Raw genomic sequence first — 27,259 nt, 5'->3', positions numbered from 1 at the left:
GGCGGCGCCGAGGCGGCGGTGACTCCCCGCGCCCGCCGGGTAAGCGCCGCGCCGGGCCGGGCCGGGCCGGGCCGGGCCGCCCCCGCGCCGCGGAGAAGCGGCCGAGGCGGCGGCCGCCGCGCGTCCGGCCGGGGGCGAAACGTCCCGGCGGCGGCGGCGGCAGCTGCAGCTGGGGCGGCGGGTGCGCGACTCGCGGAAGGATCCGATTAAAAAAAAAATACTTGGCTCCGTTTTTTTTTTTTTTTTTAATTTATTTTAATACCTGGACTGAAGTTAACTCCTGGAGCCGCTCTCGGCTGCCGGATACCCAGCCCTGCGCACGCCTTCCCGGCACTCTAACCCCCGGTGCGGAAATGCGCGGAGAGGCGCGGGGCAGTGCGGGGTGCGCGGCGCGGCGCGGAGCGGAGCGGAGCGCGCCCCGCCGCGCTGGCACCTGCCGCGGCGGCTCCTCTCCGCGCGCCGCGGCGCAGGCGAGAAGAGTAAAACTTCTCCGTTGCGGCTTTTCCGCGCGCGTGGTGTTTGCGGTGAATAACCGCGTTTCTTAGGTGCTGACCAGGGCACGCGCGGGACGTGCGGGCTAAAGATGAGCTGCGGGGTCGCGCGTGGGCTCCCTTTCCCTGCTGGCTCAGTTTTCCCTATCTGGAGCCCGAAGCTCTTCCCCACGTGCGATAGAAGAAAAAAAAAGGGCGGGGGGGTGGGGGGGGAAGAGGCAGCTGAAGACAAAACATGGATTTGCCTGTTTATTGCTCTGAAAGCGCACTTACAGCAAGGAAATGTTATGGGAGAAACCCATTAGATTAGCTACTCCCAGGAGTAGGGGCATGGAGATCAGTGCTCAGCACCGCGCTGTGTATGAACAGTTGTAGTTGAGCACCGAAGTAGTTTGCCCAGCAGAGGACGCGGCCGGAGGTTGTGCGTGGCCGATGCGCTGCGAATCAAACCGCGGGGAAATTCCGAGTTATGACAGGCATTCTGCCCCTGGTTGCTGCTCGGATTTGGTTATTCTCTTTCTTGCTGTCTCCTTCTACGCAAATTAAGAATGTTGTTTTCTGTAGCTGTTGGGATTTGTAGACTTAACGGTCCTGTTGTTTTTTTGGATATGGGTCTCCAAATGTAGGTCTCCGAATCCCAAATCCAGGTAAACCTTTTAAATTGCAGCATCTGTGTATGAATGCACTGAAATGCACTTAAATGCGTTTAATTAAACAAAGAGAGGACTATCATGGACTTTGTTTTACTTTGCACATTGGTGTAACAAGGTTGCTCTGTTCCACCTCTTCTTTTCTTACAAGTTTTATTTGTATGAATTAAAGATCTTTAAGTCTTTAACGTTGGGAAGCCAGAATATTAAAAAAAAATTAGAAAGGAGTCCAGTTTAGGCTTTTTAGAGCAAAGAGTTATGAATTATACTGTCTGAAATGACTATCATCAGTATCTATTAAAAATATCTCTATCCAGCTAAATAAATTAATATTTATTTGTGCCATTCCTTCTCATTCATATTAGTAGTCTTATCAGGCTTTAAGAAAGTACGGACTTTCCCGCAGTTTAAAAGAAGGTTGTTATGTTCAAAACTGTTAGTAGTAGCTATTGTGTAGTATTTCTCGTCTTGAAAGAACTCTGCAGATCCTGTGCAATGGGTCAGTCTGTAGGAAGGTACTAGGTCTTGTTTATTGCCACTAAAGCATGAGGAAATTTTAAATACCGATTTTAAAAACTGTCTCTCACCCCAGAGAAGAGACTGTATTATACTGTTCAGTAAATATGCTAAATCCAGGAATAATATTTCAAATAGCCTCCCAGCTCGTTATTGTTCGCTGCTGAGATTTGTGGGAAGAGCTTTGGCAGTGTCCGTTCTGTCACGTAATCTGTTTGCAGCGTTTCAGCCATCACTTCGCTTGGACAGCACGAACGCTAGCCGAGGACCGGTTTTAAATTTGTTTCTCACCACGGCTGTTTCAGCGTTTCGATACGCGATCTGTGTGCCAAAGAGTTCAAGACTTTTTCTTTTTTTCTTTTTTCTCCCCCCCCCCCCCCCCAAACTGGAGGACCGCTTAGCCCTAAAGCACGCCTGTTGCCGGCAGGGAGGCAGAGCCGTCCGCGAGAGCGTTTCTGCCGCTTGCTGAGGTCAGGCGAGTCTGTCCCCCTGCCCCGGGGAGGGCCGCGAGGGTGGCTGCGGATGCCGAGCTGCTGGCCAGAGCCCTCTCCAGGGCTGCCGTGACCGGCGTACTTCTGCGGGATGTTTGCACATTCCTAACAGTAACGTGTTTCCTAAACAAAGTTTAAAATTGCTTCAGGAGGTTCAATAACATTCCATTAGTTAGTGACCTATGTCAGCAGTGTAAATAAAAATAGATCTCCTTTCCTCTCTCTTTCGGAGCGAAGCACCACAGCGTGTTTGTTGGGCTCTTTTGCTGAAAAAGAAAACCGGCTAGTGTCAACAGGCAGTTGACGTGAAACTCGTCTGTAACTGTCTGCTGGCTCTCGAAATCTGCCTGCAGAGCATAAGTTATGCAGTAACTATGGTAACGCTGAGGAGTGGTGTGATTCAGAAAGCCTTAAGTAGGACTGATGAAGTAAACTCGATGACAACGGGAGCACAAGCACCTTTATCGAATACGCCGGCGCCCTCCTCAACAGCAAAACAGCCCAGTAACTGCAGGCTCGTTGTGTACGCTCCTCTCCCCCAATTAGCTTTTAATTGGAGGTTTTCCTTTGTCCGAGAAAGAAAGGCCCAGCGGACAGATGTGTTGTATAAATGAGAGAACCACACATATGTATGAATTAAAAATTATTTACATGTCTTCTCTTGCAAGATACTTGGAAGAGAGAAAACTGTGTGTCTTAGAAAGCACTGTGATAAACAGGAGGGGAAAGAATAGAAACATTTTAATAGCCCCAGTTAACATACTGATTTAATCATCTTTTCTTCTAGAAAAAGAGAGTTTTTCTTTTAAAGATGTTTGGTGTAATGTGGAGAACCGTTTTGTGGTTCTTATGGTTTAACCCTGTTCTCATTCAAGTTAGTATAAACATTTCTGCTACGTTGGGTAGGAGAGTCAGTCCCTGAGAGGTCTTTCCTGACCATCACCTGTTTGCCAGCACATAGGGCATGTGTGCATAGGTACACCCCATCCCGTCCTTTCAATTACTAAAGGTGCTGCAGAACGTAGTACTTAGGCCTGCTACAGTCAGTTGCTTTCTGGGCTATGCAAAGGGTGACATTTGAGGTGTTCAGCGTTTCCCTGATCATAGGATTATAGGGTTTCCTCAGCCAGTTCAGAGCACTTGCAACTGAAGGGCCTGAGAAAGATGCCACGACTGGTGTCAAGTACTAGTATTTACCATTCTTGTAGTTAGATCTGGTGACATACCACAAGTAGAGGTTTTTTTTGTTTTGTTTTGTTTTGTTTTCTTAATAATAAAGTCAGTCATAAGTGTACCTATTTATTTCTGGATCTTTTTTTTATTTACCAACATTATCCAGATTTGGTGGTACAATGCAAGATGTGATTGCATCCTCTCCAAACAAAACAGTTAAATTTGGGAATTGGGAAAGGATTGTCTTTTAATGTTAGGAAGTGTTCATTGCAAATCTGTTATTCTTGAATGTTTTGTAGCTGGAGGTTGGCTTCTGATTGATCTCTCTGTGCTGACTGTTGCATTTGTTGATTTATGTGTGTTTTGTCACAATCCTGCATACTGGAAAAGTCACACCAAGTAGTACAGGAATTGGTGCAAGTACCTTCGTATTCCCCTTTAGATAAACAAGCTGGCCTTAGGATAAGAGACCTACTATTGCTTTTGGCAGCTCACACTTGCTATGTGCACTGATGAAGAGAGACCTCCGAGTAACTTCTGGAAGCTGCATCAAATCACCGTGCTGGTATCTTCCTCAGTGGTACTTAAATTAGCTTTCTGTATGTTTATTTTATCCTTTCTCGCAAGTTGTGTTCTTGATAATAAGACTTATGAGGAATGGTAGTTCAGCCCCTAGGTGAAGGCATTGCGGTGCGCTGCTCCTTCCTGTGGAGCACGCCCTTGGCGCATCCCTCTACAGTCCTGCCCACAGATTTGTGGTTGAATTTTGGCTGTAGATTCTCCCAGCCTGATTTTTACTCAAAACTATAAAACACTGAAAGGAATAGTCTTGTTTTTCTAGAGTGTCAGCTTAAAGTTAAAACTAATATACCCTACACCCACACTTTTAGTCAGCAAGTAAGCAAGTCTGACTCACCCCATGACTGTGTGGCTGTGGGAACAGTGCAGGGGGGTGTGTGGGAATCAGGATTTATGATAGATGGAGAGAGCTAAGTTGATCATGTAACACACAGAACCAGTCATGCATACTGTTTTATTGTCTTTCTGAGGCAGCTTTGGAAATTACCTCACATTTAAGTATGATGGAGGGTCTAATAGAGTGGATCGGGAAATTAAGAGGAGTTTATTTGCAGCATGTTCCAGCTGAGGTTTGGGGTGATTATTCCATGGCAGAGATGGAAATTGTTTCTAATACAAATGCTGAATTTAATGTATAAACTAGAGGGTTATCACTACCTTACCTCACCCTACTGTGAGCTAGAAGAGCTGTTTCTTTGAGAAAGACCCACTTTAACAACAGCCAAACAGACTAGGATGGTTATTAGAAATGTGAATCTGGCAGCACTGCTGCTCTTCTTTTTCTTTTGAGAGCTTCCTGTAGTTTTTCCTTCCTGTATGAATTTCGTATCTGTGTGCAACCTTGAAGGCATCGGATGCAATTCCGAGAAGCCGACAAGCACAAACTGCTGCTGCTGTAGTTGTTGCTGTTTGCCCTTGTGGTAGTAAGTCCCCCACACCCCAAACGGTGTTAAACCAACGTTTTTTTTTTTTTTTTTTTTTTTTTGGCTTCTGCCTTGTCCTTTTCCCCAGCAGGGAAAGTAAACTTTGTGTCTACTTGAACTGCATTCACATACTGTGATGTCAATCAAATTTCCGGAACCTAAAAATCCTGCTGTGGGGTGGACTGTGAAGGAACGACATATATCATCATAAAGATTACCCTTCCCCAGACAAGTTTTTGATGTAGGAACCCATTAGAGAAACTCTCTTATTAACATAAAGATGATGGTGCTGAGTGGTGCTGGCTGCTATTTCCTTTGCTCTGTGCCCTGCCAGCAGTCAGAAGCTAGAGATTTTCATATTGATATTGGTAGGTAGTCTGCTGATAGCATGCTGCTGCTAAATATTTTCACTTGCAAAGGTGATGCTAAGGGCATAATATGGTGACCTTTAAAAATTTAGAGAGTGAGGAGCGCTCTGTTGACCGACAAAGTGTGGGAGTGCCAATAGTAAAGAATTTGGGCCAATTAATGGACTTGACAGATTTTGGTTACATGATAATCTGTTGTGCTTTTACGTTTGCTGCAGTATTTGCATCATAGGTGTGTACTTTCTTTGTTTTTCCCCCCTCTGGCATAGGCAAGGTCTGGCAGGGAGATTTGCTTTGCTCCCATTCCAATTTTAAGCTGTGTAGGATACAAGGAAGCAGTGTCATGTTGGTACCCTTGGTGTTGGTGATTTTTTCAGACTTGTGTGTGCAAGTATTGCTTTATTGGCAAACTCTCCTTGGACTTGGGACAAGAAGGAGTTACGATGAAAGGTGTTTGCTTGAGTTACCCCTGCCTTTACTCTGGTGACACGAGCACTGTCAAAAGCTGAAAGCCTTTAATTCCTATAGCTTTTGGGGTCAGGAGGAAGGAATTCCAAATTAAACAGACTAGCTACAAGTTCAGAGCTTTTCCCAGATGTGCTCATACCCTAGAGAATGAGCAATGTAAATATAAGTTCGCATTACACTTTGAAGTTGGTGTGGATTTTTGAGTGTTACACAAGTAACTTATTTTCTAAAAGCAATGAAATGAGTAATGCAGTGGGAGACTTAATCTATGTATATGTCTCTGCAGTCAGTTGTGCCCTTTGGTTGTGTTTAGTTTAGGAGTATAGATTGGAGAACTTTTTTTTCTTTGTCTAACAGAAATGGAGCAGTTAAGTAAAAGTGAAGCCATATGTAGTCTCAAAACAAAAATTGAGGGAAATCAGCATAAATCAAGCAGTATTTTACAGGGAAGGTGTGCTTTATGTTCATTGCATAGTTAACTGATAAACAAAACGATGGTGCAAAGAACATGGCTGTAAAATGTGGAGGTAAATCTGCCATATTTTACCTGGATATTACAACCATTTGGAAACATGAGGGTATTTTACGTACCATATGTCCTTCATTACTTAAACTGTGGAGAATTTGTACTTTCCTCTGAAATCATTATGCTTGATGGCAAAACGCTTTAAGAGCTGTCTTCATGTTTGCACAACAAACTGTAGTAGCTCACGTGGCATCGTTACCACCACGTGCAGAGTTTGGCGCCTGAATTTCTGTTTCGCATTTGTACAGTGGACAACAATGTCCATCGGAGACCTTGACAGTACCGTGTGCTGATGCATAGTAGTTTGTGGGGTCCGTGGTCTTTGTGGATGCTGCATTTCTGAGGTGCTTTAAGCTTCAGGTCCTCATGGTCTGCCACAGGGTGAGCAAAGCAACCTAAACCACTGATTTTAGTTCCCCCGGGCAGGAGGTTAAGTAGAAAAAACTACTTATGTAGTGGGATCCTGGGGAACAGTGGTTTGGAGGAGCTCGCAGGGCAGCAATGAGACCTCTCTAAGAGTGGTATCCCCTGAGGGGCGCAGGGGTGGCTCTGGGTGGGCAGCCCTTTTCTGGGACCTCTGGGCATGTGCAAGTGTTAGCTCACAGGTGCAAAGCCATGAGGAAATGGCTGAAAACAGATAAAACCGGATTTGGCTTTAAAAATGAATGCCGCAGAGGTGATAGTCTGAACCTGAGAGCCGTAGCTGCGAGAGGCCAGCAACATGACTGCCAGTGGTGGTCTGCGTGTGGGGTGCGTCATGTGGAGGGTGGGTATTGTAAGATATATGCGTGTTGCTTAGTTGGCTTTTTTTTTGAATTGGAAAGCATTAGTTATGTTGACACTCTAAAACATCAGCATGGAGGTTGCACTCATGAGCTCTGTGCTTAGGTGTTGCATTGAGAACTTACTTGAGATTATAGAGCTTTAATAGTGTTGACGCCACAATGGTCTCAGGAGCTAGAGAGATGGTAATCAGTGTGTTCCAACAATTATGCCTTCCTCTGTGTTTTGGAGTAAGAGCATGGTCTACTAAACGTTACAGTGCTCTTGCTTCATGCTTTGCAGGTGAAAAGCATATCCCTTTCCCATTTCCATTAACTAACCCTGTTCCTCTTCAATCTTGAATAAATAAATAAAAGTTGCCCCTCGTGTGGTGGGGCAGCAGGTGGCACCTTGGCCAGATGGCCACCAGCCCACGGGGCCTTTGGAGCCAGTACCTTGAATTGCACCTTGGAGGAGGAGGCAGGAACTTGCTATTCCTGGTTTCCGCGTGGGAACAGATAAAAGCTATCCCCTAACAAGGCACCAATGTTGAGCAATATTTCACCTGCAGATTTCATCGGGGATTTTAGAAGCAACAACACAGCCAGTAATAGCTATGGCCTCTGAGGTCTCTCAGTGGCGGGATGGGAATGATCTTCATTACGTTCTCACGGGATTAAAGTGAAGCAATTAAGGCACAGCTACAGCCCATGCAGTGCAGAGGGCTGAGTTAACCTGATGGACGTGAAGATTGCTTCCAGGCAGAGCAGGACCAATTGAGCCGAGTTTCAGCTTTTGGGTCCACTGGTATTGGACCCAATTTCAGGTCAACTGTTACTTCAGCCAGCGTCTTTGTAATGTTAATATTCTAAAAATGGTATTTCCTGTCACATTTCTGATTGAGATGCCACACATGCTTATAATTTAAATGTTACGGGCTGCATAACATATGTTGTAATAGAGATCCATGGCATCTTGTATTGCTTTCCTGTTACCTAAAACTTTTGGGTTACATTTATATGGGTCCCATGGTAGCTTCTTAAGAGTCAAACCAGATCTATTTTAAAGTTCTATTTTACAGCCATTTAAAGAAAGAATATCTTAATTCTTAAGAAGGAATGTTGAAGCCCTTGCTAGGCAAAAAAGATCTTGAAGTAAGATACTAATTTGTTCTACAGATGTAAAAGCATCAGAGAAAAACTACATAATGTAGCATAAGATTGTAAATGTTTTCTATTAAATACTAGGTGAATGGCATGAGTGTTACGTGTAACATACAAGAGGATGTGTTTCCTTTTATTTGTATTACATTCTATAAATAGTTTTAAAAGATATATTTGGATTTTTCTCCTTTCCAGGTGGTCAGTTCTGGTGCTCAGTAAGCAATTAAAATAGAACTGCTATATATTTTAACACTTCATTCTTGGGTATGTATTTTTTTTTTTTATCAGTCTCATTTTTTTGAAAAACATTCTGGAAAAGTAATAAAAAATGAAAGCTACAACCTTGGACAGATACAGAAGTGGTATTGTTACTGCAGATGTGAGATACACCTGCAAAAGTGTTTTTCTTTATAGACATTTATTGACTGAAGCTAAGTGTTTGACAGGTAACCTTCAAGCATCTTTATAGGTGTATTTTTTAACAGAAAAATATCTGCAAAATAATCCGTAACATCATGTTTAGAAAAAGTAGAGGTAAAAAAACCCAACATCTGGAAATAATAGAGGACACAGAGAAACTTTGGTTCTCATGAGAGAAAGGGGAATGTGATGCAAAACGCATTCTTTATATAACAGTGTTACGTTTACTTCCTTTCTCACTTTGTATTTTCGTTTTCATTCATACCTCTTTGCTTCCTGTAATTTGCCAGTTTGGTGCTGTTGCAGGTAGTTAGAGGAGCTTCGCTTTGTCGGACTGTTGAATTCGCTGTCATTTCCATTTTCACTTTACGCCCTTTAGCCACGCGTTCATCCCAAGAGCCCGTTTAGATGGGAATTCTTTCACTCTTCTTGCTCAGCTTGGGTTTTCTTGCCGCCTTGCTCGCAGTTGCTCATCTGCTGTAAGTGCCCGAGTCCCTAATGACAGCATTTGAGTCTGCTTCCTCCGGCCGCCTACCTTGCTGGAGGGTTCCCGAATTCTTTTGTCCTGGCCCTTATCGAAGAAGCAATACTTTAGGTCAGAGTCATGTAAGCTATCATTAACAAAAGAGAAAAGCATGTTGAGATGGAGCAAGATTTACAGGCTGAAAGCTCTGAAGCTTTCTGGTTGTAGAAATAATCAATAGGTGCTGCTGGCTGAACAGTGCTGGAAACCAAGGGTGTGGAATAAGAGGAAAAAGTTATGACAAAATCAGAGACCAAATAGCTGTGATTTTCTTTCCGTTGCTTTATTTTGATGAAGTGATTGTGTGGGTGAAGGAGATGCTAAGAGTTGCCTGTGTTTGGATTGTGAAACAGTCGTTTATAACTTGTTCACTCATCTTCTCTCTCTTTTTAAGCAGAGAGAATTCCTATAAAATAACTAGCATAGTGCAAATATTTTTACTGAACAGAAAGGTCGAGAGTTCAAAAAATAAGGAAGGGCTAAAGTATCTCCATTCCAGGCTCTTGTTTGTTCAGCAGTGAAGGGAGCACATTGTGTCACAGCTCATGATGCTTTCCGAAAGGCTATAAACTGGCCAAGGAATAATGCTGAAATTTTAAAAATAACTACTTGTAGCATAGCATAAGATTTCACTTGGCTGAGCTTTGTCATCTCCAGAAACTAACTGTTCTCTAAATATTATTAGATACAGAATGGCTTTTGTGGTTATGCGATTATGTGCTGTGGTACGTGTACCTTTGCTATGCAGTTAGTAAATGGCCTAACTATGGCTGTTTGTGCATGGGGAGGAGAGGACTGGCTTTCAGTCATCGTTATTAGCCCTAAGTAACACAGTAGTCTATGTGCAGGTGGTTTTGTGTATATGAACTCTGCCTTCCCTTCTGTGCTTTCAGGCTACTGTGAATATACCCCGACGCTTTATTTTTTCCCAAATGAAGATGTGTACGTAAGCCCTGTGGTGCATCATCATTGTGCTTGGTTCCTCTGCAGTCATTAGCAGTTTATTTTTTGCTGCTTCATCAATTGTGAGCAGTGGGAAGGAAAAACTTTGAGGAGAAGATATCCTGCAAAGGATACAGTGAGCATTTAGATTTCGGTGCATGATTTAAAACCACAGGGGCAAGAGTAATTGTTTACCGCTTACAGTCCTGCTGAGAGGACATCCAAGAACGCCCTTTACCAAAAGTATTTTGTTTGATGAAGTGTAATTTATTAATTGGTTTCAAAGAACTGTACTTTTTCCAGGCTGCCAGCCAATTCGGTGCTTAGCAGATGCATATGTTGTTAGTTGTCCTTGACTTGCGTTTCACCAGCTTCTTGTATATGGTGGGCGCTTGGAAGCTACCCTTCAACAGGGATATACTGCTTGTTCTTAAGGCACTTTCTTATTTATGAGTCTTAATTCTTTTTTTTTCCCTCTCTAACTTTCCTACTCTGACCTGCCTCCAGTTTCTAAGGGGATAAGTCAGAGTTGGAGGAGCTGAAGTGAAGCAATGCCTGCCCAGCTCTGGAAAGAGCCTGGGACCAATCTGTGCATCCTGCTCCTGACAAGAGGCATCTCGGACAGCAGCACAGAGCAGGTTACAGTCCCAGGCCAGCTTTGATGGCAGCAGTATACCCCTGCCACCTTTTCCCTGGAGATCCTCTTGTGACTGTCCTGTCACCTGTGCCCATCACGTGATGAGGACTTCTGCCTTTCAGAGGCCTCAGGAGGGGGCTGTTAATTGCATGTAGTATCTTGGTGGGAGAGGTTTGCCTTGACTGATGTAGTATGTATACCTGTGCCACTAGCACTGAGCTGCTGCAGCTTTTCAACAGAAAACATTGTACACTTTTCCCACCTTGAATTTGTTTTTGGAAATGTCTGCATCATTTTCAGTAAAACCTTGTTTAGTGGAGGTGATGGGACCTCACCTGCAGGTGAAGCCTAGTATGAAAAATCTGTGCCCATATTACAAGCTACTGATGGGCTGTATAGTAGAAAACACCATGCAAGCAGTCCTGCACACCTGTAGGGCTTTCTGTAGTCTCTGACACATCACCTGCATACAGCAGGTGCTCTAAACGAAGCATGAAGCTTAGGTTCCCAGCCTGGGAGAGCAGTGGGGGTTTGGGGGCAGTTTTCCACATGGTTGTCTCGGATTATACAGGTAAAACACAAAGTAGGTCAGATTTGTAAATCGCATGGAAATTGTAAGCCTCATGTGGTTTGAATATTATAAAAATCAGGTTTCTTTGTTTTGTCCTCCAAAAGATTTTTTTTCTGACCATGTCTATTCTTTCTTAATAGATGGTTTGCAGGTGATACATGTGCAAGTGATTCAAGTTTTTTCCTACAAGATGTGTTCCACAAATCCAGCAAATTGGGTTACCTTCGACGATGAGCCACTCTTCCAGTCTCCTCAGAAATCAGCTGAAAATCAGAGCAGTTGCAGAGCAAATGGCCTTAAACTCAATCTCTCTAATGTACCTGAATCCTCAAGTAGGTCATCTTCTACAGGCAGCACTCCACTCTCCTCTCCGGTAGCTGACTTCTACCTAAGTCCTGGACCCCCCAGTAACTCTCCACTTACTACACCTACCAGAGACTACCCAGGAAGCCCATGTATCCCCAAGCCTGGGATCCATATTCTTTATCCTATACCTGAGTGGCCATCAAAAGATAACTTTCTTCCATCACCTGGGGTTTTTTCTTCCTTAACTTCGCAGAAACTGAGCAGCCCTCCCATGAACACCTTGACTGATGATAATCCAGTTAAGATTTTAGTCTCCAAATCAACAGATGAAGGAAATCCTAATCTGCAAGAAAGATGTGGTGAGTTGGAAGAGCTGTCAGAGCGCTTCCCTTACTTCCAGAGTGACTGTGCTTTTTCCAGTCCCTTTTGGAAAGAAGGATGTTCGCTCAGCACATCGCCACCTAATGCTAACGCACAGAGGAAGGACAGAAATGTTTGTCATTCTAAAGAAAAAGAAACTTGCCATGATCAGAAGAGCCTTAATCAGGGTTCCTTCAGCTACATCTGTGAAAGGCTCGAACACTTGCAAACCGATAGCTCTGACAGTGTGGGAAGCCTGCCCGCTGCCAGCACGCATGCATGGCACAACCTCTCATCTGCTGTCGCTCACGGTCTGTTCAGGAGTCGGAAAGCAGATGGATGGCCGTTCATGCTGAGAATTCCTGAGAAGAAGAATATGATGTCATCTCGGCAATGGGGTCCTATTTACCTTAAAGTCCTAGCTGGAGGTATACTGCAAATGTATTATGAAAAAGGCCTGGAGAAGCCTTTCAAAGAGTTGCAGCTGCAACCACACTGTAAGCTTTCAGAACCCAAACTGGAGAGCTATAATGTTTCAGGAAAAATCCATACTGTGAAGATTGAGTATGTGTCTTACACAGAGAAAAGGAAGTACCATCCCAAAGTAGAAGTGATCCATGAACCAGAGGCTGAGCAGATGTTAAAGCTGGGAACCACAGATTATAATGACTTTACTGATTTCCTTGTAACAGTTGAGGAAGAGCTTATGAAACTTCCTACCATTTCTAAACAAAAGAGAAATTATGAAGAACAAGAAATGATTCTGGAAATAGTGGACAACTTTTGGGGTAAAATCACTAAAGCAGAAGGAAAACTTGTGGAAAGTGCTGTCATCACACACATTTATTGCTTATGTTTTGTGAATGGAAATACTGACTGCTTTTTAACTTTAAATGATCTACAGCTGCAGAAGAGGGATGAACGTTACTTTGAGAAGGAGAAAAAGTGGATTGATATTCTAGATTACCATTTCCATAACTGTGTTAAAACACAGGAATTCAAGCAATCACGAATTATTAAGTTTACACCTCCTGATGCCTGTAGGCTGGAGCTAATGCGTTTCAAGACAGAGTATAATGGACAAGACCTTCCGTTTTCTGTGAAGGCTGCTGTTGTGGTTCAGGGAGCATACATAGAACTTCAGGCATTTATAAACATGTCTTCAACTGCTCTGATAGCAACACGTTCACCTTCTATGAAATACTGTGAAAATGTTATGATACACTTTCCGGTTCCTGCACAGTGGATCAAAGCACTTTGGACCATGAACCTCCAAAGACAGAAGTCTCTAAAAGCAAAAATGAATAGAAGAACATGCCTTGGTTCTTTACATGAGATTGAATCTGATCCTGTAATACAAGTCTCAGTTGGAGCGGCAAAATATGAAAGCGCCTATAGGGCTGTTGTGTGGAAGATAGACAGGCTTCCAGATAAAAACTCAAGTAAATATGTTGTACTATAAAATAATGGGCTTGGGTACACATCTTCTCAGGGTTCACACAATGTTTTTATGCTGTGTAGCTCCAACAGCTTGAGTAGTTCTGATTTGTATCTGTGCAGTGGTATCAGTAGGAGCTAACTTTCAAGAAAAAGGAGAATATGGCCTTATTTTCTTTTCCTAAAGGGCATTTTCCTAATTTGTTTGGTCCAGGCAGATGTATTATTATCATTCATTATAATGGTGCAGTTTCCCAAGGCTTTACCATGAAAATGGATCTCATAATTCTGAGTAAAACATAAATTTGTAGTAAACAAGAGGGACAAGCTTACACTTTACATAAACCAGCTGGACCGTGATGGGATAGGAAGCAAACACTGGCAGGTGAAATGATTTGCCTGCCCAGTGTCACATAGTTAGTAGTAAAGCTGGTATTGTAACTTAGCTTTCTAGCACCTTTTAAGAAATGGTAGGTATGATGTATAACTAGAAGATGCTGTGGTCAAACTTGCTGTAGGAAATTGACTGTGCTTTTTCAAAGACTGCTGTCTACTACCTCATTTATGGGTTCATACATGGAGATTATATGATCATGAAAATAATCATACTGACAAAAGATATCTCTGGTTGTATTCCTGCTTCTCTGGGGTGGTGATACCAAACTAAAAATACTTGCAGCAGTAAAGCCAGTTAAGCTTATAGTGGAAAACTACTACTCCCACATACGTGACTAAGTAAAATAGTTAAGTTAGTCTAATTAATGCAGGAAAGTACTGTTTTTGGAGAAGGAAAATATATTTATATAGTTTTAAAATTCCCATTTTAATCATGTTATCAGATTAATAGAACTACATAGTTTTTTTTTCTAAAGGCATAGAAAATCTTGAGAAATATTTTTATTCTGTTTTAAGTGTTACAGAATGAAAGCACTTGATCCTTTTGTTGGATAGGCTTTATATGTATTTGAGGCTTTGGGAATCTGTGTAAGATGAGGGCATCTATTAAACTATTTTACTTAAAATATCTGCAAAAACTGCACTTTTGAAACTAGAGTAAGGTGAAGAATTAACAAATGGATTGAGTTAGACTTGTAGAGTACTAACTGTCTGGCCTAACTACCTCTTTAAAATGTCCAGAAAAGATTTAATCTTCTTTGGTGCAGGTTTTATATATATTGGTAGAAGCTTGACATATCCACTCAGTGGTTCAGACAGGTGGATGTGTGATCAGCTAAGAGTTCACTTTCAAAACTATATTAAAAAAAAAAAAAAAAAAAAAAAGGAACTCCTGAAAATATTTTTTCTCATTTTAATTACTTATAAATTGTATTTAATCATTATGATATCCTTTTTTTTGTATTCAGTACTTGAATACTTCTAATTCTGTCAGTTAAATATTAGATAGCCAAAATACTGAGGCAGAAGCAAAGGAAATGGGGAATGTTGTCATGAGCTTGCGTGTGAACTAGATTGTAAAGGCTCTTGAATACCAAAAGCAAAGCTTCCTATGTAACTGTGCTAATGTGGCCATTGTGAGAGCATGAGTTATTGAGTTGCTACTGGCAGTCTAGAACTAGTCTTTTTTCTGGGTGATGTTGCATGGAAATTCTCTTTGCAGGCCTTCTATTTGTAGGTTGGATCTTGCTTAGGAGTGAAATACAGAGCTGGGTGGAAAGTGCAGAAGGAGGGAGGGGATAACAGGGGCAGCAAGGGGGGTCTGGCACACCCAAAAATAGAGCAGGATGAGGAGTTGATGGAGAGGAGTGGGAGAATTAATGGACGTAAAATTCTTCAGGGCTTTAAAATCTGTTAATATGGATGTCACTTCTGTCTGCTAGGATTCTCACTGTGTTACTATGGCCTCTGTGTTTTCCCAAAGCTTACAGGACTAACTGCTTGGGTAGCTTTTAATATTCTTTACTATTTAATGTAGATATACTTCTGCAAGATCAGTCACTAGCTTTAGTCAGGCAATTTTACAGAAGATTATGATTCTTCCAAAGTCTTTAATTCCCTGCAGTTCATTCACCTTAACATTTGTTGTGCACAATTAAACTCAGATTTATGGTATTTGAAAGTAAGAACCTTTTCTGTGGAATTCTACAGCTTTAAAATATTTTCTCACAGTAGCTTAAGCTTTTGACAATTGAATAGTTCCTCTGGCTAAGATCTGCAAAATCATCTGTATCCTTAAATATTTGTGCATGTTAGAAAATATTTCAGTAGTAATACTGCCTGGTCAAATGTTAAAGCTTTCTATCTAGTATTCTGTGTGCAGTAAAGATTTTAAAAATAGAATTGTCCTGAGGCATGCCAAAAATCTGGAGACAGTCAGACTAATAGAAATATGTAAACTTTCATAATAGGTTTATTGCAGGGAGAAAAATATGCCAGTGTTTTTGCTTTCAAAAAGCCTTTGTCCAAGACTAAGAAAAAAAAAAAAGAAAAAAACAAGTTGACTGCAGATATATTGCAGCTCCATTTATAGCCATCAAAATATGTTAGTATCCACTAGTTCCTACTAAAGTGCGTCCCTGGAAGGGTGCTGTCCGAGCAAAGTCTGTGGCAGCTGTGAAATACCCAGATTTTTAGAAGCTGCCTATGCTTATTTAGGTATGTAAATGGAGGGTGTGGGGCCTGAAAGTTAGCACTCATTTTTAAAAAATACTTCGAAAGCTTTGAGTTGTGGATCTAATGAAGCTTCAGCAAATCAAGTCTACATCTGTGAAATCAGCTAGGGCATCATTTAAGGAAATGTTCTGATTTCAGCACAGTACCGAGGCCGGTCTTTGCACTGGAGAGACTGCATGAACCTGCGCAGCCCTGGGAGCCGAGGAGACACTAGACTTCTAGTCGCTGCGTCTTAACTCTCTTGCTGCGTTCGTTTGCGCCCTGTGGCATTTCCCGCTGTGACAGAACCATCCCAGGACGGTTGTGTATCGCAACAATTCCGGTGATTACTTCTCCTCTCCTTTCCCAGGAAGGAGCTGTAGTGAAGAAGCAGTGATTAAGCAATACAGAGAAATGGAGCCCAGGGAGCTTGTGGCTGCTGGGGGCCCACTACTGCGTTTTATTGTCTAAGCAAGGGCTCGGATGTCTGAGACAGTCGTAGTGATTAGTAGCTGTGAGGTGGCTCATAGCAACCTTAGTTTACGCTGTTTTTTGCTTTCGGAACTAGTGGAAACTCCTAGCCATGACATCTGTACTTGGGCTCCATCGCTGCCCCAGCCACCTCCTTCTAGTGTCAGTGCCATTGCAGACAGCTCTTTGGCAATGATGTCTTCCTGCTCCCCTATTTCCTATGCCTTTCTCCCATTAATATGGGTAAATGCACCCATTTAGACATGACTACAGTGAGTTGTTAACTTCTAACAATCCTGTTACAAATGTGTTCTTAATAATTACAGATGTTCCTCAAAATAAGACTTTTAGCACTGGAACTGGTCTAGCAAAAATAAAATTACTTCCTAACTAAAATAGCCCTACCAGCACATCTTTTGTCCTAAACTGTTTGGCTCCACAGGCCTTTCTCAGGTTAAGGTGACTTGCTTGACTATTGCTTCTATGAGTGAATGAGTGCTAAACAATGTGAGTAAGGGTAGCAAAATTCAATTCTTATTATTTGCAAAGTGCTATATGAATGCTAAATGACAATTTGAATCTCATAGTTTTATTTTTCTTTAGAGGAAGAGAACAAGAATTTGGAACATTTTTAGGAAGTAAGACCCAGATTCACAAATATAAAATAAGGAAGTGTTGGATCCCCAACTCATGAAAGTCTTATCCAATTGCCTAGGCACTTAAGACCTAGGATCTTTGTCTCCTGAATTAGCTAGTAAAAATGGTGTTATCTTCCTAAATTATCCCAATCACTCATTTCAAGTGTCGTTCAGTTCCATCAGGACAGATGCTCATGTCTCTTCTATGCCTTATTGGCCAGATATCGGACAGCTAGGCTCACCCCTGAATAATATGTCGTCTTAGCTTCCACTGGGCAGCTGTACAGACTTAACACCATGCCTGCTCCAGCCCTTTTGTCTTCTCACACCTCTGTATTTCTGTGTTCCTGGCCAACATCTAACTTGTTCAGCATTACCTTTTCTTTTCCAAAAAGACCTGGTACATGCAGCCTCTCTTTCTCTTTCTTTTTTTTTTCTTTTTTCGTTTTTCTTCCAACTACAGAATAACATAAGGCCAAGGAAACAATAGGTTCACAGAGCAGAGATGACAAGGACTGGCCAATATTAGGTGAAAACTCAGGCAGTGCACACTGCCTTCCAAAGTGTTGGTCGGTTGCTTCATTGCCTGTTGGCTGGCAGGAACAGGTTGTTTGTTCCACGCTCTGACCACGGCCCAGCATTGGGCAGAGAGACCACTCCATAAGTTAAGCGGTAAGTACCTCATTCTGGGCTTGGTGTTGCTACAGGAGGGGCACGGGCTGGGGTCCTGTGTTTTGTTAGTAGGGAAAAGGGTCCAGTGGAGGCTTCTCCAGAGGACCCCGGGCAGTAGCCTTACCCAGCTTTCAAAACTATTGTCTCTCTGCCTTTGCAGGTTACAACCTAGGGGAAAGAGAAGATCCTAGAACTTACTGAGTCCCAGCATCCAGGCTAAATCAAGAATGCTTTACTTTCCTGATGATTTTCAAGTGCTTTGTAGTACTGAATCACAACTGTGCCATGTCTAACAAGTGTGTCAAGCAGCAGGACAAGAAGAATGGCCCATATGCTTTGTTTGGGCTCAGATGGACATCTGCCATCAGACATTTGTCCAGGGAAATTCCAAACAGTGTTTGTTTCTGGATTCCCTTTCTCAGAACACAAAATAGTTTTCCAGACAGTTTCTATTGTTACTCATTTCCTCAGAGGCCTTTCTCCAATAACAAGAAGATGCTAAATTTCATCACCACAAGCCCCTAGACGTACATTCCTTTCCTTCTGCCAAATGGACTCCAAACAAGATACTGCTACTCTTGGACAACACCTTTCTCCTCATATCCTCAGTCAAACCTTACACTCAAAGGCAGAAAGAGTCATTATCCTGGCCAGAGCATGACATGCCACCTTAGTGTTATGCCTGCTGCTATTTGCCCTGGATCCTTACATGTGGTTGATGCAGTTGCGCAGTCTGTGCATCCTTTCCCAGAAAACAGCACATAAAACAGGTCATCAGAGTGTGTTACCAAACTGCTACCCTACTCAGGAGTATGCAGGCACATGTATGGCCTGCTCAATGCCTAGCTGCATCCCAGCACCACTGCTGGAGAACGGTGCAGGTCCTTACAGCCATGATGAGCATGGCTCAGGTGGGTTGTGGTGCTGGAGGCAGAATGACCACTGCAGTTCACTAGCTGGGAAAAGGAGTGCTTGTTCTTAGCTGTCTACTTCGCCACTGGTGTTGCTATCACTGCTGCTCTTGCTGGGATGATAGCAGGTACAGGATGGAGAGGCTCACCCCGACAGCACTGTTCCACCAAGTCCAGGCAGTCTGAAAGAGGACCATTAATTTCCTCTGGACTAAGAGGGCATCGCTGCAGGAGAAACGTGCTCGGCCACAGCAAGCGATGACCAGCAGCAGATTGTGGACAAGGCGTGTGCCACGTGGCACTTTATTACTTTTTGTAATAAAGTCTTTAATGTTACAGTTTTACCTATGTGTGTGTGTTGTCTTATTGTCCTGAGACTTTAGTCCCATGCGGTGTGCCTCTGGCATCCCACTCCTTTGCCTAAGACCTTTATGGGCTTACAAAGTGGGTATATTTTTGCCTCAGTGCCTTGAAGGACCTGATCCTGTATTGTATGCAGGAGTGGCTAATGTCTAGCACATATTGGAAGCACTGAGTTCAGCGCAAATCACAGTAAGTGCAAGGAGTGAAAAGCATCCTACTCAGCACCCAGCCTTGCCTTATGGCTGCATGGGTGACTGAGCCCAACCTATGTGCAAGAGAAATAAGCAGCAGGCCGCTAAGTAGAGGCAGCATTACTGTTGCATTTGATCTGTGGGTATGATTTGCTTTTTAGGAGGGTGGTGGTTTTTTGTGTGTGTGTGTGTTTTTAAATATATGTAGGGGTTGTGAGGAGTTGTGCCTTGATTGGTGCTGCAGGTGGGTTGCAAAGTGTGCAAGGGGGGTGAGATTTTTCCACCTGATCTCTCCAGCATTTCCTGTTGTTTGGCTAGGTTTCCCCTCACTTGGTATTAGCTATTCTAAGGGCTATTGAAGGGCTTCTACCTCTCCTCATTTGCCTTTAAAGGAGTTATTGTGTCTGATAAATTTAGCGAAGTTTTATTCCCAGAACTCAAGACTTGGGCATTAGTGGCAGTAATCCCTACCAGTCCGTTTTACGGATCTGGCCCTTAAATTTATGAATGCAAGTTTTATTTCTGTAATTCCTTCCAACAGTATTTCTATAACCAGTCTATATTAGAGTTGTGCCTTGGCAGAAGGAAGCAGCTGATCCTATGGAGTGCAGTGTTTGCTGGCTCTGTTGTGATTCATGTTTCTTTAAAGAAGTCTGGGAGAGGTGCAAGATAAGGCTTTGTGGTCAATGTCTGACACTGCTCTATGGTGCAAGACTCTAATTGGTGCCTGTAGCATAATTTTCTGAAATCCAGAATATATTAATGGTAATATTAAAAATAGTGATACAAAGAAGAAACATTTAAAATAAGGATCGAAGACGGTATACTAAAGGAAGAAAGCCTGTAAGGGATGCTTTTAATCACCTATTTACAAAGGCCAAACAGGCAAGGAAATGCACTTGCCCACTGCGGAGCCTCTTGTTATGAATGTGTGGCCATAACAACACTGCTGTATTTCTGTGTGCATGGCTTGGGAATGAACTGACAAACACTTGCAAAAATCAAGTTCCCTTATCTCCTTCCTTCGTGTTTTCTTCCAAACAAAAAATTTTAAACTTTGTTGTTGAGCATCATATTAAAGAAGAGGGAGGGTATTATTAATTAAGAAGTTAATAATGCTTGTGAAAAAGAAATGTAAACAGAGTATTATGAGTGTAATTAACACAAATGTATGAATTTCAAGCTCCTCAACACTTGATTTTTGAGGATTCATTAACTTTATGCCAGACCTAATATGAAATCTAGAGGACTATTTATTGACTTAGGTTTTCTGGTGAACTTAGAGACAAGTGTGCTTAGCAGAACTCTATCCATCAAAAATTGATCAAGCATAAGTTATCTACTAAAACCTGAAATATTTTCTTCCTGAAAACTCAAAGATTTTTTTTTTAAATATACTCCCATTTGGGCTTCAGCAGAAGCAGAATTAAGGTTGTGGTGAGAAGTTTGCAAAAATCCTCATATGTGCCAAGCTGACCAGGTCTGGACGGTGTCTCCAACCTACCCTTGATTCTGCCTCCCCTCCTTTCCGAACTGTCTGGACACCAGCACGTGCACAGGAGGTCTGGGCTCAAGCAGGCTTCAAGGTGGGTTGTAGACAACTCCTCTGCACAGCTTTGGCCTGCAGCATAAGCGAGGTGGGGGAACCGCTTCGGCTGCCAAGTTGAGTTCTCCTTCAGGAACCTCGGTGCTCGGTGCTCTCTAGACAGGCCAAGAGGTATCTGTCATGGACGGGGCTGTCATCAAATGGCTGCAATGTTGTGATGGTTGCTGGAAGCCAGGCTTCAGCTCCTGCGTTACAGGCGTGTAGGTGTGCAGGGAGCGTGGACCAGAGAGCACCTCAGGCCCTACCTGCCCTCAGCCCAGGGCTCCCAGGGCCAATGTAGACGGAGCCGTTTTTCCAGGGAGAACTGCTGTAGGTTAGAGAACTTGTTGTGGAAACCCTACCTGCTCAGCGTGGGTTAATTCCATCATGCGCGTTTCCCTCGTTCTGAGATGTGATTGATTCCTGCCACTGGAGAAAGTAGAAAAATAAAGAATGGGATGTTTTTGCCTAAACTTTGAAATTCCATCCATTAGTATAACGGATGAAAACCAAATAGGCTGCCAGGCTTTCCTTTGACAATATACGGGCAAGCCTTTCTCTGCTAACATTTTCTGCCTGTGGCCAAATGATAGTTTTCTATACTGATGCTTAAAGCACTGGAGAGGAAGAGAAAGGCAGAATTATTATTCTTTTGCCCTGAAGAATTTGCAGAGGTGGCTGTGATATAAAGGCTTCTTTTCATTTTGGTACATTGGCTTCATGCATTACTGACTGCAATTTCTGTGGAAAGTAAGGTTTTCGCCCTGGTGTTCTTATGTGCCAATAGAAGGAGAAACAGTTTCCCATACCTTTTCCACGTATAGGAAACTCTAAAGCAAGTGATCAATAAGATGTAAGACTGGATTAAAGAAATCTGGAATACACTGTAGTGCATGGGCAGTCATTCATGATTCTGGCTTATAACAGGATAGTTCCTTCAGCAATGCTTCTGTATAGAAGAGAGAGGATATGTTCTTTACCCATAGCGAAAGCAACGCTAGAAAGGGAGACTGAATAGCCCTTATCTCAGCAGCTGGGATATATCTTGTTTGAGCAACGGTCTGAACTGCACCTTTATCTTCCCACTGAAGGCGTACTGTGATAAATGATGTTACACAAGATAGCTGTTGTACTTGAAATAAACACCCTGGTACAATTCCTACAGCAAAGAGCTCCAGAAGGGCAGTTGTTGGACACAGGGCAGCATCTCGGTCTTGGCTAACCTGAGATCTTCAAGTTTTTCTTCCCTTCCATAAGAGTAAAAGGAGTGTGAAAACTGAGATTCTTCCCTAAAAATCTGAATTTAGTTTCCATCTCCTAGGTTGGTAGTACTCTTTGCTTAATGAGAAGCTAGGAGGATCTGGTAAACCTTGTGCAAACTAATTTGTGAAACACTGACAACTGTAAGAAGTGTGATGAAGCAGAGAAAAAAGGAGTAAGGGGCCATCTTATGCCAAAGTAGCAAAAGATTACAGATAGAATAATCTTGCATTATGTAACAGCCATGCATTAATAAAAAATAGAGCAATAGTTTCTTGTTAGCAGGTTAACCATGCACTCTAAGCAAATTAAAAATAATTATCTGAATAATATCTTCTTTTTTTTCTCTCTCTCTTTTCAAAGGTTCAGATCATCCACACAGTCTGTCTTACAAACTAGAGCTTGGATCAGACCAGGAAATACCTTTTGACTGGTATCCATTTGCTACTGTGCAGTTTGTGATTCACGATGCCAGTGCCTCAGGAACGGAAGTCAAGTCTCTGGGCATAGAAAGTGATGTGCAGCCCCAGAAACATGTGATTCAAAAAGCTTTTTACAATTGCCAGGTATCTTCACTATTGTGTGCACTGTTGCCTCCTCCTGTCCAGTTCCTCCCCACCCTGTGCATGATTTGCAAAACCAATGTGATTTGTATTCTAACCATATCTTGCATGCTCTTGTGAGAATGACCGTGAGCAAAAGAATCATTAAAAAATAATTCCTTGTCTGATCAAAGACAATGCTAAAAACAAAACTGCAAGCGCAGCATTGTTTTTCCTCAGTGTGCTATTTCTGGGAGTAGCAGTTCTGAAGTCTGGTGGGTCTGAGAGTCTTTTGATTCTGTGTCAAACTTCTTATTCACAGTTGCTGCAGATCACAGATTTAGTGTCCAGTTATTTACTAAATTCTACCTGTTTTTTGTTTTCTGACTGCAGGTTGAAATTGAAAAGAAGTGGATTAGGCTTGATGGAGAAGATCCAGATAAGGCTGGCAACTGCCTAATGCAGTAAAAAAGGACAGCAGGCACCATCATATAATATTAGTAGGAATCAAATTCCGTTGGAAATTCTATTGCTAGAAAAGGTGCAGTGATCTAGTTTAGGATACATACAAGTTATTTTTAGTGCTTTGGGGTTTGATTCTGCAGATCAGTACTCATTTGATCAGCTGATATTCAAGTAAACCTCCTACTGTGGGAGAACTGGTGTGAGTAACGCTGCCTTGTGAAGGTTTGCAGGCTGTGAGCACTGAAGTGACTGATCGTGATATATTTTTTCTATTGCGTATCTATGACTTAGGAGTGATCTCATACTCCGTATTGAAAACTAGTGGCACCACTCAAAGAGTACACGGCACTTGGACATACAATATGTCACTTGGACATAAAATAGTCGGCAATAAAAACTGCCAGGATGCCTACGTACAGACCAGCATCTGTGCAAGGCCCAGCAGGACCAATTATACTTTTTAGCGAAGTTTGAAAATCTGTCCCCCATGTTTCTGCTCACCTCAAAATACGTCAACAGAACAAGTTGTAATACTACTTTTCTTCAAGTGCCCCAACTAATGAGTAGAAACTGGGTGATTTCATTGGAGGAATGGGAAAAGTTGCTCAGCAATAAGAGTCTTCATTTTCCTATAGCTGCGAATGTTTCCTCCCCAGCATTTTGTAGGTTTGCTCGATGTAATCTCATGGGCAAAAAACCCACATGGCAGATGTGATTGAAATTTCTGTACCAGCATTAGACAAATCTTTTTCACTACTGCAGCAAGTGAAACAAGGAACAGATCCTCACTGCATGTGAATCAGTGCAGGTCTCTTAAATTCAATGAAGCTTTGCTAATTTACACCAGCAGAACTGAAAAAAAGGAAAAAAAAAGTGGCTACCAGTTGCTCTGGCCCCCCTTTAGGCCTCAAGTCCCAGATGTGGGTTGGGAGACCGCGGGCCATGTTGCCCTGTCCTCTCGAGTACCTTCAGGATAGAGGACATGTCTTTCCACATGTGGCAAGTGAGATTGTTCCCATGCTACCAGCTCTAATGGGATCTTTCTGTGGGGTAAGAACAGTGGACTAGACTGTCTCCAGGGAATCGAAGCTGTGACACTTGAGCAGGCAACCTGAACTACTAACCCCTATTAATATGTTTACTGATTTTGAATGCATATTGGAATTTAGGGAAGGGTTTTAACATTTTTCCAAAGCCATTACCCCCTTTGTCATTTTTTACAGGGGGTGACTCCAGGTCTGAGGAAAATAAAAGAAATCTGATGAACTTAAAAATACTCCTGATACTATTTTGCTGCAGTTTTCCTAATATTATCCTTACTTCAAACTGAAATTATAGGAGAATAAAAATATAGTAATGTACTAAGTCTCACTTTATATTTTGTCACAGCTGTAACTGTTTATATGAACACTGAGTAAAAATACAGATAAATTTTATTCACCAGAAGTAGAAATATGTGGGATATGCCTTGAGAAAATTCAATCTGAGGAAACAGAAGGCCATAATATGAACATAGTTCATCATAAACTTTTTTCTGCCATTTAGAAGCTGAGAATGAAATGGGTAATAGATTCTATACTAAATCCTGAGGGTAGGTTTCTTTATGTGTATTGCATTACCAAAGCCCCAAACAGACTATTGTGGTATTTTGGCTTCTCTATATATCCCATTTTATTAGCAGATTATATTATCATAAATCTAAGCAATTCTTTAGTGTAGTAGTGATCCAAACGTGTCTCAGATGTTGCATCTTCCAAAAGTGTTTTGACTTGAGAAACAATTAGCACCTTCAAGTCATGTTCAGTTTCTTTTATTCATATTTAATTTTGGTTTATGTAGTTCTCAGCTGAACTAGGTGACATAGTGTACACTAGGGCAAAATGCGTTTACTTAGTACCATGGCAGAGCTCTGCAATTCACTTAACTCCATAGCTATACTAGAGCTACAATATCTATTAACCTCTTTGTGCTCGGTAAGGTAGAGGAAGCAAAATGCTTATACATTTCAGTTTCCTGCATTAACCTTTGTCTGAGGCTGCCGGATCTGCTGACTTGTTTTGACTGACATTAACACAGTTAATTCAGTAAATCTGTTAGCGGTGTCCAAAGCATGTCGTACTCAGCTGGCCCCATCTTTCCTTTTTTATTTTAAGTAAAAGGGTGGTCAGTCTCTCAAGTGACTTTTCCATCTGAGGATCCTCCTCCTTTGCATGCATTTTCTGGGCATTCGGTGTCTGGTGTTGTTACAGCTCCTGCAAAAGCAATGGCTGCATTTGTTGGCCCCCCCCCCCAACACACACATGCACTTTCTGCTGTCTCACAAGGTATTTAAGAAACCAGTCTAGTGCTGTAGTTTCTTCTAGTTGATCCCATAAAATATGATCTATTGCTTTGAACAGCCAAAATGATGAACAGCCACACTGTAATTCTGCTGTCCCGCTGGTGAGTCTGTATTGTATCTGGTATGGTGCAAGCGATAATTCAGCCTTACTGAACTCATTAACCTAAAAAGGTCAAGTTGCAGCAATATCTACTTAGCAGAATCTTGGCTTTACATCTGAGGCCTGCAAGACTCTCCGTTAATGTTAATAGGAACTGGATCAAGATCATGAGGAATTCATTCCACAGAAATATTGCTACACTGAAAGGAACTTACTTTGTATCATGCATAATTTTCAGTTTAAATCTGACAATTAGCACAACCAAAGGCAGAATTAATTGCCCTGTTCAGTCTCAGACTGATGTTTGTATGTCTTGCTATCAGAGTATTTTTTAAATATGCTACAGTTAAAGAAAAAATCGGATTGTCTGACTTTTTTAAATCAAATTCTAACCTTTACATTTTGTTGCAGCACACTAAAATAGAAATACCCTGGCTTCCCCTTTCTAATTTTCTTTTACATTCTCTGATTTTCTTGAATGTAGTCTATTGAACAAATATTCCCATTGTTTCAGTTTATTTGCTAGCATTTTCTCCAAAGCTATAGCAGGTGGTAGTGAATAAATGTATTGTTTTTGATTCTTTGGAAATCTGGGTTGTATGTAGTCTAACTGTATTTTAGGAGAAGAACGGAGGTGAGAAACAGTTCTTATAATCTGTTGTGCTGCTCAGGGTGTAGCTAGCAGAATCCCAGGACTGGAGCTGTAAATGGCCCCTGAGGTGCCTTGGCATGGTGTGAGGAGCCTGGCTCAGTACATGCCTGATCTCTGCTTGCTCTAGCTCGTGCCTGCGCCACTGAAATTCTGCCAGCTACATGGGTCACTGAAAACACTAACACGGCTAACATTTACTACAGAGCCATATTTAGGTATTAGCTCTGTTTCTTTCACAAAGCAGTAGCAGGGTTTAGGGTATTTTGTATTTTAAACAGAAATCAATGAAAACAGCTATTTTTGTAGCGTGACTTATTTTCTAAAAGTGTTGTATTTGCTCAGACAAGCTTTATCTTTGCATTAATCTTTCTCATACCAATAGTATTACTATGCATAAATGGTACTCAATGTAATTTTGGATTCAAACACTCATTGAAGTCAATGGAAGTCTTTTAACTGACAAAATGGGATCTGCATCAAAGTCTCTAAGAATGAAGGAGGAGAAGAAAAAAAAAAAGAGGGAGAATAGTGATAATGAAAAGAAAAAAAGTACTGGAGAGGATTCTTGACACTAGCAAATAAGCAATGTGCAATGCTTGTTCGTTTCTGCCAGAAAAGAAAACAGAAGAGAGGGAAGGGATTGTTACTGGGAGTCTAAGCTGTCACCAATTCTCTGGCTGCCACCGTCCAGCAGCCCCCTAGAAATGAGGGTGATGCTGCACTCCTTTGAACATAGCACCGAGCTGCTGTCGTCCTTGTGCTGCTTGCTTTTTTCCGGAGTCCATATTAATTGTCCAAAGGTGCTTAACATTTGAAAAAGGGTATTTTTCAGATGCTGCTTTTAGTTACACATATTTTACTTGCCAGATTTCTTAGTTGCAGTACTGGCAGCCATGCCTCTATTCTATACTTAATTCTCTTTGTATTGACTAAATATGATAACTAACTGCTGGAGTTAGTAGTTCTTTCCTGTTACTTTAGTAATTCAGAAGCAATGCTGTTATTTTTAATGGAAAAATATCAATTTATTTGTTTGTTGTCAGTATAAGCATAAACAGATCATTCTGATAATCTTGTAATAACATTTTGTAGATTGCTTATTGATTAAAAAAATAAAGCTGTATTTCAGACTAGCAGTTTCTTGTCCCCCTA

The 27,259-nt window shown here is 42.0% G+C and overlaps 1 protein-coding gene across 4 annotated transcripts; it reads left to right on the top strand.

The window, feature by feature from the left end:
- On the top strand, nt 1-27,230 carry STON1 (stonin 1). 4 transcript variants are annotated; one of them, XR_009957851.1, is made up of 5 exons: nt 1-39; nt 11,344-13,311; nt 16,076-16,259; nt 17,489-17,697; nt 17,858-18,888. XR_009957851.1 is itself a non-coding variant. In XM_062571704.1 (4 exons), exons 2-4 carry the CDS (start codon nt 11,394-11,396, stop codon nt 23,015-23,017), a joined length of 2,196 nt encoding a protein of 731 aa, XP_062427688.1. In that variant the 5' UTR covers nt 1-39; nt 11,344-11,393; the 3' UTR covers nt 23,018-27,230. The 4 variants fall into 4 exon arrangements, 2 of the variants coding, with proteins under 2 accessions (XP_062427688.1, XP_062427689.1); XR_009957852.1 differs by lacking the exon at nt 16,076-16,259; XM_062571704.1 differs by lacking the exons at nt 16,076-16,259; nt 17,489-17,697; nt 17,858-18,888 and adding exons at nt 22,371-22,573; nt 22,943-27,230.
- The last annotated feature ends 29 nt before the right edge of the window (nt 27,231-27,259 follow it).

The sequence above is a fragment of the Rhea pennata genome, chromosome 3 (assembly GCF_028389875.1).
Source record: "Rhea pennata isolate bPtePen1 chromosome 3, bPtePen1.pri, whole genome shotgun sequence".
In the NCBI taxonomy this organism is placed as follows: domain Eukaryota; kingdom Metazoa; phylum Chordata; class Aves; order Rheiformes; family Rheidae; genus Rhea; species Rhea pennata.
The sequence above is the reverse complement of the archived record's forward strand: the minus strand, read 5'-3'. Positions and strand labels throughout refer to the sequence as shown.

What these genes read in the sequence shown, in the direction of transcription:
- STON1 (XM_062571704.1), top strand. Translation starts at nt 11,394, where the DNA reads ATGTGTTCCACAAATCCAGCAAATTGGGTTACCTTCGACGATGAGCCA. An exon ending in GCTTCCAGATAAAAACTCAA is followed by an intron (nt 13,312 to 22,370) that starts GTAAATATGTTG and finishes CTCTTTTCAAAG; the next exon opens with GTTCAGATCATCCACACAGT. An exon ending in AAGCTTTTTACAATTGCCAG is followed by an intron (nt 22,574 to 22,942) that starts GTATCTTCACTA and finishes TTCTGACTGCAG; the next exon opens with GTTGAAATTGAAAAGAAGTG.